At 30.8% G+C, this 11472-nt stretch overlaps 2 protein-coding genes and 1 pseudogene across 2 annotated transcripts in view; 2 read left to right on the forward strand and 1 right to left on the reverse strand.

The window, feature by feature from the left end:
* Positions 1–1091, forward strand: part of LOC107494797 (30S ribosomal protein S21, chloroplastic) — a 1788-nt gene extending 697 nt beyond the window's left edge. Inside the window, 1 exon segment of the mRNA XM_016115835.3 lies at positions 818–1091. Coding sequence (XP_015971321.2) covers positions 818–935 — 118 coding nt within the window. The 3' untranslated portion in view covers positions 936–1091.
* An 873-nt stretch (positions 1092–1964) lies between these two features.
* On the reverse strand, positions 1965–4669 carry LOC107494795 (uncharacterized protein At4g15970). Its single transcript, XM_016115834.3, has 3 exons — positions 4390–4669; positions 3366–3731; positions 1965–2578 (listed from the first exon to the last, which is right to left on the reverse strand). The coding sequence occupies exons 1-3, from the start codon at positions 4528–4530 to the stop codon at positions 2081–2083; spliced, it is 1005 nt and encodes a 334-aa protein (XP_015971320.1). The 5' UTR covers positions 4531–4669; the 3' UTR covers positions 1965–2080.
* A 2412-nt stretch (positions 4670–7081) lies between these two features.
* On the forward strand, positions 7082–10146 carry LOC127748520 (2-hydroxyacyl-CoA lyase-like; annotated as a pseudogene).
* Positions 10147–11472: the final 1326 nt, after the last annotated feature.

An 11472-nucleotide genomic window follows, 5' to 3' on the forward strand; every position in this document is an offset into this window, starting at 1 on the left:
GGTTATGTATGATTAATTTTGATCGAAAATGATTTATGTTTGGTAATTTTTTTTCTTTCTTTCTAGAATTGATTTTGACAAGCCATAATTAATAATCAATAATAGAATTGGAGAAGTGACAAAGTTTCACATGTGTATAATTGATTTTCACCCTATAATCAATTATGGAATTTTGGTTAACTGAAAAACCAAACATGATCTAAAATGCACATAATTGATTTTGTTCTATTTTTCACTTATTGTTAGATTAGGTTATATGTGTTCAAGAACTAATTCAAGTTAGATGATCTTTTTTGTCACTTTTTCACTTGATTCACACAGGCTTTTTAGCGCAGTTTTAGAAGCTTCTAGAAATTTCGAGAACTAATATGAATATATTCGTCATCCATGTCATGTTGGAAGTGATGTGGAATGTCAACACCTCGTCTAATATGACATCAATAAAAACATGATAGCACAATAATGAAAACATAATTAAGAGGTGACTCACACCCCCTAAAAACTAAATTTTTAGATTTCAGGACTCTTATTCGAAGTTGTGCTTAAATTATAAAATTAGTGGACTGAATGTTGCTTTCAGTGGATGACGGGAACTTATGCTTTTCCAATGGTGCATTGTCTAGTGTCTTTTGTGGTTGTGCTTACATGTAAAACTGCAAATCACTTCTATTGTACCTAGGGTTGGAATGGAACTTTTAAATGAGTCGCTCAAAATGTTTCTGCTTCAATTTTATATGCTGGGATGAGAAAAGGTGTTCTGTTCGTGTTTGCTGATGTAGTTTTCTTCATAATTGTTTGTTTTCGCTGTTGTTTCCAGGCGCCCACCGATGAGATCTCCAATGCAGAACAGGCAGGATGTCCTCTCAACAACAACTAAGAAGGAGGAAGATGATGATAACTGGGATCTACCTGAAGAAGACGGATTGAGCGCATGATGCTTTACATTCTGTTCTATTCTTCGCGTCTTACTGTGAGAGCCTTTTGCTGCATTTAAGTTCTGTTTAGTAAAACAAGTTTCTTGGACTCAACTAGTGTTATGTCCAACTTATATTAAGTTAATATTATGCAATTTGTTCATTTGTGCATCAAAAGCTCACTCTGCCCTTGATTCTCTAAAATCTTGCAGAAGTCTGATTTTGTGTCCCTCTTTGCATTATCTGAAAACTCCTCTAGATGTGTAGTACCATTAATAAAAAATCAGATAACTAGTTATTTATTTTCAGCGTCAACGCTGTCCATAATCAAAGAGCATAGTTGTGCCGAAGCAAGGCAGGTGTTGTGAAAATTCGGTTGTTTTTTGAAAGGGAATAATTCATTATTTGAACCTTCAACTAGTCAGAGACCTCTTATTATCAGAAATTTTTTGGAAGAACTAAGATCATCAGCTGGTTCTGTGAGTCTGAGTTATCAGCCTAGTTCATATTTTTGGAGAGTAGATTGAAAACAGCAGAGGCTTCACCACATCTATCTCCAAAAATGTCAAGACAAATGGTCTAAACTAAGAATTTTTTGTTTTAGCTTATCTTGCCAAAAAAAAGGGTGCATTTTTAAGCCGAAAAGAAATCAGTTTTTTCATAATCAGATAGAATATCTAATAGTAACTAGAAGTTTGTTTCTTCTTTTTTGGTGAAAAAAAGTAACTAGAATTTTTTTATTTTTGGTTTCCCACGGTATCTCCTAGCCCAGCAGGTCAAGGACTAATCCACCGCGGTACTGAGCTTCATTTAAGGATTTGCCGCTGGTCAATGGGTTGCTGCATGCACAAGGTGGGATTCGAACCCCCGACACTTGCTTAAGCGGACTAGTGAACTAACCAAATTTGCTTAAGTGGACTAGTAACTAGAATTTAAAGGATCTGTTTTTGCTTCTTTTTTGAAAACTCGAATAGAAACTGAAATGTTAAAGAAAAAAAAAAGGCTTTTAGCTTTAGTCCCCTAAAAAAGTTAGAACAAATGCACTATAAATAACACAGATGTAGCACGTTATATTTCCTGTCATAACTCATCCACTAAAATTTACATTCTTCAGGGTCCTCTATTTGGTAAATAAATTCTTTCTAACCTGAAAATTACATCATGTTCTAAGTAAATTTCCTTCCTAAGCATTTCCATGGCCTCCCCATAATCATTTTGCCCGAACCTGATACATTTTTGCTGAACTGAATCCAATCATCAAGAACACTCCTAAGGTCATGAACCTTGTTTGTGAGATCTTCACAGCAGTTAGCATGGATGGTAGAAGCTTCCATCAACATATCCTTATTTTGCTGACAAAATCCACCAAAATAAGTTGTATCTATGTGGTTAACACGGAAGCCATAAGCTGCAACCATATCTTGATTTTGCATTATGGTTGCACATAATGAATCTTCATCCGGAGACTTTGGAAACAGAAACTTGACCAATTTCCAGTACTTGAGGAATTCAAAAGCGATACCATTCGCTTTCAAGAAAAAGACTCCACCGTCCTGAGAGAAATCGCCGCTCTGCACATTATCAGAAGAATCACACGAAATTGAGAGCTCCTGAATTGGATTGAAGTGTGATAACGGACTTCTCAGCCATAGTACATCTGCTTCCTGCAAAACAGTAAGTCTCATGCAATTCATACTTTTAATAAACACTAACACTTGACCTTAATGAAATTAAATTTTCTTCAATAACCCCAATCTTAAGCATCACAATACACCCACGCTACACAACACTATTACACTAAAGGGTTCTTTTTCAATGCTTGGTGCATTCAACAAGGTTCAAACTCGGATGCAGTATATTAAGAGGCACAATACTTGGTGCATTCACCAAGGTTTGAACCCGGAGGCACATAGATTACCATCTAAGCTAAACCTCAGCTGCATGATGTTTAGTTAAAGAGATAAAATAAAAACATGTGTATTTTCTATATGTTACGGCTCAACTCTCAGGTTGGGTCTAAACGTGCGGCCCATTGAGGGTCGCACATATCCAAATTAAAATCATATCCCACAAAACAGGATAGAATCATATAAAGATTCTTCCGAGATCTCCGGCCATCAAATGCTATAAATATTAGGGGACAAAACCCCCTCAGGTGTCGCCACCCTGATCCGGCTTTGAGGCGACGGCTATCTGGTGGCTCCCTGATTAATCTCCTTTCCACCACTCTGAAAAGTTCTTGACCAGAACACTATACTTTTCTAAAGTAGAGAAATAAGACCCAGGATACAAAGACATAAGTTTTGATATTATTATTATCTATGTCATCTCTGTATTTGAGTCCTGTCTTTGAAATGAAACATTATGTTATTTATTAGCAAAACCTAAAAAATAAAAAATAAAAAAGTATCCATCATCATTTGCAAGTTGAAGGCTGATCAAAATCCATACCGTGAAGATTGTGTTGTAACCCAATTCAATCATTTCTAACAGAACATTGTTCCTTCTCCAACTGAACGAACTGTGATCTGGGCCTGTGGTGGATTGTATTTTGGTGGCAAAATAATGCACAAAAGTGTTGGGGTGGATGCAATGGTGATGCAAGGAAATGCAGTATTCATAGGCTTTGGGGTCCATGGCTATGACCGCCAAGTGATTCAAGAATCTTCGAGTCCCATCTCCATGTTTGAAGCTTTGAAGAAAAACGTCAAGAATAGATCCAGGTCTTGCCCATGATTCATCCACCATGGTTAGGATGATTGTTCTGTCTGGCATGGCCACTTTCTTCAGCACTTGAACCAACTCTTGTCTTTGTAACTGATAAGTAAGGACAAATCAGCAACAACTTTAGATTTTAGACGTATAATTTTTAAATTTTAAGATAAGCAACTTTTTTGTTAAACTGATTGTTATTGTTTATTAGTGGAACTGCCTATAAAAATTGGTAAGTTCTATATAGATGCAAGTATCTGCTACTCCGACCTTAAAATTCCATACCAAATCAATCAGAGGCCAGCACCAAGCTTCTGAAAACCAATCAGGTTATAATCAAATAATAAATTTATACATAAAATATATTTTATTAAAAATAATTTTTTATATTTTATTATTTTAAACCAACTAACAGCTAAAAATCAAATCAATTTGACTAATTTATCAATTTTTTATTAATTTTTGACCAATTCACGGATAATCTATTTTTCGTTTATTTTGATAGATATTATTAAAACTAATTAAAATATACAATACGGCCCAATACGCCCTCGGGACAATAGGCGTATTGTCCCGTCCCCAAATTTTTAAAAAATACTATAAATTTAATAGTTGAGTGTTACACCAAAATTTCTTCTGTATCCAAAAAAATTAGCCCCTATTTTTATCCTATCCACCAATTTTCAGATAATATTTTCCAAATACCATTCACGAATAAACATAAATAAATAAAATGAATAAGAATATGTAAAATAATGCTTACAGTTGATGGAGAATTGAGCACACTCCTTGTGTGAGCTTGTTGAAGTGATCCATTATAGTGATACAGAAGGAAACACAGGAACACGATCAAGAAAGCTATCAGAGGAAGATGAAGAGGCTTTCTCAATGCTAAAGCTCTCATGCTTAATTCCCAATGGAAAAAATAATGTTATGGGCAATTTATTCTAAGTTGGCTGGATTATAGAATTTAGTTCTTATGTATTCTGGCCATTGAAAATAAAAAGAAGCCAAATTACGTATTTGAACCTTAAAGGGCATTTCTTTGCATTAAAGGAGAACCCAAGTGGTTCTCGGACTAAGCAGAAACAGACAATATCACAATACGGAATAAATGGCTGTCATAAATTTTATTCATATATATGTTTTCTTTTCCTTTAAAATTTTTCTCTACGAAAAATAAAAAAATTAATTAATTTTCCAAATTTGTTCGAATGAACAATTATTTAGAATTAAAAAGGATATTCTTTCCATAATTTTAAGAGAAAATAAAAAAAATTTCTGTAAGACGTGTAAATAACATTACTCTCTCTTTTATTTATAAAATATATATTTTTTTCTCTTGTAAAATTAAAATATCTTATTTTTTAGTTCATTTAACTACAATACCCTTCAACGATAATTATAATTATATATATAAATTAGTAATTTTCGACAAATTTCAAAAATGCTAATAATATTTCATTTATTTTAATTTTATCCCTAATATTTTAAATATGTTTTAATTATATGTTTGAAATTTTAGTCTAGAGTTGTTATATAATATGTTATATATATTTTGAGAGTATAATTGAAACATATTAAAATGGCAATGAATAAAAAATAGTTAAAACCAAATATTAAAAATAATATTAAAATCAAATGTAAATCTTGAGAACAGAAAACATAAAAACATACTTATAATTCAAAGAATATTTTTGTAAATAAAAATCATATTACAAATATTTTTAAAACATATCATTTAATGAGACTCATTTAAAAATTAACATAGTAATGTTTCAAAGAGAACAATTAATAATATCAAAGGACAATTTTGTAAACTACTTTTGGATTTTTGTAACTGATAGATTCTAATTAGTTGACCCTTGAATACATTTAATGGATCATGAATTCATATGATAATGGATTGACTAAAAAATCAGGTAAATTAACTATTATGCCCAATAGGAAGGAAAGGTCGGAAAAGGTTCATTATTGCTTTCCATATATGCCATCCATTTGTCTAATTAAATATTCATCCCAAATCAGCTTAGCACTTAAAATCAGATATGGTATGATATAGTAATATATGGTATTAAAGAATGATAAAGATTGACTATTTATCTATTTTTTTTTTAATTTTGCTGACTGTTGATTGGATAAGCTTATGTGGATTCAACGGAATATAAATCTCTAATAGAGGCTTTTTGTTTATTATGGCTTTAATTTATGTGGTTCAAAAAAATTTTTTTATAATAAATAAAAGAAGAAACATAAGTAAAAGGCAAAAATAGAAAATTTTGCATTTGAATATAATTATAAAAATATTTTTTTTAAGAATAATGTTAGGTGACTAATAAATATTATTATTTTTTATTAGTATTTAGTCAACAATAATTTACATTTATATTTATAGATATTTTACACACAAAAAATATATAGTTTGTACTTATATTTACAAATTTTGTACACATTAATCATTAATACAATTTGCACTTATATTTTTTAAAATTTGCACATATAATTTAGTAAAATATATTTATTAAAGATAATTTAGTATTTGTGTTGTTCAAATGATAGTTAAAAATACTAAAAATTATTAACTTCCAAAGATTTTTTATTTTTTAAATCATAAATAACTAAAAAATTGGATATAATAGATAGGGACATTTTTTTTTAATAAAATTGTAACGAATGTCGTATTTATGTTTGGACAACAAATTATATGATATAATTATTTAATAATTTTACAATTTGATCATCTAAATAAGTAATAATAAATAAATTTAACAACAACTTTATATTCTATATATTTGTTCAAAGACTAATGATCTCAAAGACATAAAGCACACTGGGCGATGCTAATTTGAAAACTGGTTCTTCAAGCTGTAAATATGATTCATTATTGTATAATTGAAACTAACATAAATATTATGCAAATTCATACTCATTTACAGTTTTGTGTATCATAAATTTGTTCCTTAGCCTTATACTATTATCATCGTTAAATCATGAAATTTAGTAGTCACCCAAAAAAATCATGAAATTTACTTCCTCGTTTCCGTTCCTCTTTTTGTGTAACATGGGGAAAACCGATTTTTGAACTGCACTTCTAGATAGACTAGTGTTTTGAAACATTTTTGAACTTCATAATACATTCGGATAGATTAATTATTTTTTATGTTTAGTTCTCTTCCAAGTGACATCTAAGAAGTAAGAACACATACATAATACGGATTCATACGTTATCTTTCCGACATATATAAACTGCAAGATAAACCTTTGACATGGTATATTCATAGCTTTTGAAGATGCTTGCTTTGAAATAATTAAGTGGTGCCTTTTTTATGATATGTACCAGCTAAACAAAACCCCATTGTTGTATGTGTTGATGAAATACTAATCTAAGAAATGATGGTGACTTGTCAATAAGGTGCATGATTTTATGTTTCTAGTGCGATGCTTTAGAATGTGAAATGACTCGTCTTGATGCCAAATGCCTACCACATTTAGAAAGTAATAATTGTTAGTTATCAATCGGTTAGCACCTATGCCACCTAGCACCTAGCTAGTTATTTGTAATCATACAGTTAAGTAGTTAACTCATCTAGTTAGTTAATCTATAGTTTAGCCATCTTAGGAAGGGATTTACGTATTAAGGTGTGAGGATAAGTGCTTCCTATCCACTACAATTTAAAAGTTTTTTAAGAAGTATATAGCAATAATAATTATTTGTTCTCATTAAATTTATTAATTTGACTTCAATAGAATTTTTTTACTCAATTTTTAGCATTTAATAGTCAACTTAAGAATTTTGTTTTAGAAATACGTTTTTATGATTATTCTCGAACTTCAATAAAATTGATATTTTTCATTAGAAATTGGTTGAGACTTAAAAAAATATTGTTTATATATGATTATTTAATTTCTTTCTTTAAAGTTAGTTTTAATTTTATCGTAGCAAATACATCAATCGAAAGAACTTTTTAAGTTATAAATATTATCAAAAATTGGTTTCATAATTGTAAGGAAGATGAATTTTTAAATAATTATTTGGTAATATATACAAAGAGAAATGTTTAATTATATTGACAATAAAAAAATAATTATTTTTTTAGGTTTAATTATTCTGCATGTCCCTATAGTTTCACCGAGTTTTTAATTAAATTCCTGTATTTTTTTTCTTTTCAATTGGGTCTTTATACGTTAAATTTTTTTAATTAAGTCCTTGTCATGAGAATAATATTTAAAATAACAGAATATTCTGATTAAAAAACGAATATTCTGATGATTTGGTTGGAGTAACTAGTTGAAGATACATGTATTTTTTCAAAATACTAAAAAACCCTTGGTATTTTATTCCAAAGAAAAAAAAATCCTATCTAGCCCTAAATTGCTCTCTGGAGATCGCGTCCACTGTCGTCTCCTGTGTCGGTCCGTCGTCTTCATCCATCTCTGGCGTCGTCTGCAGCGGACGCTTGGTGGTCGGCCGTCCGTCGCCTCCTTCTCTCTGCGCTGGTCTGATCTGTTCTGCGTTGTTCTATTCTGAAGTCTTCTGCGCTATTTGCCCGTCCAAGCCATCGCTGTCCCTTGCGGTACTTCGCCTCGCCGCGCCTGACCTCCCGTTCCCGCGCCGCACTTCTCCTCGATCTCCCTGTGGTCGATCTGTCTCAAAACAAGTAACACTAAAATTGATTTTTTTTCAGTTTTTAAATCTTGATGTAACATGTTTATGCATATGTCAATTTTTTAAGAATATGACATTGGTTGAATACCTATTTCTTGAATTGATTTCTGAATTATTTTGATATAATGATTTAGGATTTACAATATAAATATTTATGTACAGGGATTTTGTTAATTGGTGAATTGTGATATAAATTAGTTTTGCCGATTATAAATTTTGTTTATTGTTGATTATTGATTGTTGTTGCTGTGATGATGTTGCTTTATTAGGATTCTATTTCGTTTTTTTTTTAATGTAGTGATGGGACCAGGATTCAGATTTTATCATCATGGTGTTAAGTTTTATGTATTTTTACTGAATTTGGGTTAGTTGGTGATGCAGAAACTGTTGTGGAGACTCTGAATAAGGAGATTAAAGATAATCCTTTTTTGTTTGGCCAGTAACCACCTTGGGTGGAAGCTATATGAAAAAAGTCTAAGGATAATGTGGCGAAGATGGAGGCTCAAATTGCTAAAGATGTTGTGCCATTCAATTTCTTGAAACCAATGAGGATCATAAGAGATGCAATTCTTGGAGTCGGAAGCCCGGCTCCGCTAGTGGTGTTCGAGGGTGCAAACATCATGGATGTAGGTAGGGCTATGTTGGTTGCCCAGGACTAGGTTGGATGCAGGGACTTGGGGGACCATAGGGGTTGGCCTTGGAGCATTGCAGTTGCAGTGGCTTGTTCCGACGAACTTGTTGCAGTTGAAGGGGATTTCGGATTCAGATTTAGTGCCATTGAAGTTAAGGTAGATACTGCTAAACCCATGCTTATGTTTATCTATTTAATTGCCCTTCCATTGATGTCCTTATCTTTAGTTATATTTTCATCATCATATAATGGAATGATTTTTATTTTAGTCTATACATTATTATTAAGTAAAAAACCAGAATTAGGATCTTATATGAACTCTAGCAGAAATTTGTACTGTCATTGTTTTGATTTAGGATTTTCCATGAACTTTTTTATGTTTCTATCCATAGCTAGTAGTTTTGTAATAGATAGGATTACATAAGTTGGTGTAATTACTACGTGGCAACCTAAAATCCCAAGTTCTAGGAGATTATTTTACCATTTATTAGTGAGTACTGAGTAGTGGTAAAGGTAAATTATAAATAAATTTTGTTGTCATGAATTTGTCGAGATTGTTTGCAAGAGTCCCTTATTTTGGAAACTAAATCATAAACGAGTTGGTGACTATCGATGCTGTTTGACATGGTTTAGTCCAGGAATGTGGAGTGAAAATTCTGGATTATATGTCTTACTTTTTGTCGATACTTGAGAAAATATTTATTGCCTTATATGTCTTATCTTTTTTCAATCTAGACATTAGTTCAGTACCAGTTATCTATGGTAGTGATTGTTTTAAAAAATGGAGGTGTATATGATGGTGACCCGAGAACCCCCAAAGTGATGAATGGACCTCACAAAGATGATCCTACTCCGACTTCCTTTGTTCCGAAGGCAGGCTACCATGCTTTGATTGAAGTTTTTGGTGGAAAGAACTATCTTGTTGGGACACCTGATGAACACAAATTTGATCTTTCAGAATCCTTCTCGACTCAAAAATCGGCCGTTATCAATATTATTGTTGATCCCTATGCTAGTTCAGAGAGTGGGATGTTGCAACACAAGAACTAATTTCTAGATTATCTTATTAGACTAAAACTCCGTTTTCTATGGTTTTTGTTTTTAGATTTAAAATTTCAATAACACAAATTACATAGCCTTGTGATTTTCTATGGTGTACCATGATATGATAAAGTTACAAACTATATTTCATGAATCGATACAAATGTAAAATGTTACTACTATTTCTGTTTCATTTTATCCATTCTTTTTTTTGTCTGTATGTTCTTAAGATAAGGTATTTTGAAAGTAAAAAGAAAAAAAGGTATTTTTAGTACAATTTGTATATAAATAAGTAAAAGAATGATAGTGACAAAATAAAAGGAATTATAAGAATATCTTTCATGTCGTAGAATTATTGAATAGGATTATAGGAATATCTTTCATTGAATATTTATAATTTTATCGAATTTTCAATTAGGTCCTTATACTTTTTTTTCTTTTCAATTGAGTCCCTAAAGATATACAAGTAATTTCACAATTCACTAACATTTTTTTGACGTTTAACGTTAATAAAGACTAAATTAAAAAAAATGTACAAGGACCCAATTAAAAAGAAAAAAAAGTATAAGGATTTTGTTAAAAATTCGGTAAAATTATAAGATCTGTAAAGTAATTAAACCTTTTTTTCTAATATGAAACTTAGAATAATCAAATTCTAAAGTATATGTTATTATTTAAATGATTATTTTAGTATTTTAATTTGTTGATTAGATCATTTGAAAATTAATTATATTTTATAATAATAAAATATAATTATAAAAATTAGATTTAATTATTCTACTAATCTTTATAGTTTCATAAAGTTTTTATTTAAGTTCTTAACATTATTTGTTTTTATATTTAATGTAGGATAAATTATAAAATATTTTAAAAACAAAATATTCTAGGATTAGTATATATTTTCTAAAAGACGATAACTACTAAAGATCTAATTAACTTTTTTCCCTAATATAATAATTTAATTATAAATTATTAGATTATAAGAACTTGACTAAAAGTTAGTAAATTATAAGAACTAATAAAGCATTTAAACCAACAAATTATTATTATATTATATTTTGTACAAGATTTTGTTGGTAGAGGTTGATAGGAGGATCGGGACTCGCCGACCTTAATAATGCACGATCAGACTTTAGAATGGTGGGGGTGGTACTTGCAAAAACACCCCAACGCTTAAGTCAAAATGGATATAAGAAATATAGATGAGGGTTGTGAGTGTGTAACATATCTGAGAGGGTCCTAACTCCCTTTACATAGCTTTATGTTGTTATCTTATCTTATCTTGTTGGCTAAGAAAAGAGAAGTATTTAAATTTGAATAATAGTTAGAGATTTGGAAACTGCTGGCTAATTTTGACAGTGATGAGGGCATGAACCCGGGAAACTGGGTCGTTATTTGGTCGTTTGGGAGACCGAGAATCGGGTCCGGAACAGTTGTCCCTAAAGCGGGAGAGTATGCGTGCTTAGTCTCATCGCTGATTGAGTTTGTTTTTTCATGACTTTGAAGGT

This window comes from Arachis duranensis, chromosome 6 (assembly GCF_000817695.3).
Source record: "Arachis duranensis cultivar V14167 chromosome 6, aradu.V14167.gnm2.J7QH, whole genome shotgun sequence".
NCBI lineage: Eukaryota > Viridiplantae > Streptophyta > Magnoliopsida > Fabales > Fabaceae > Arachis > Arachis duranensis.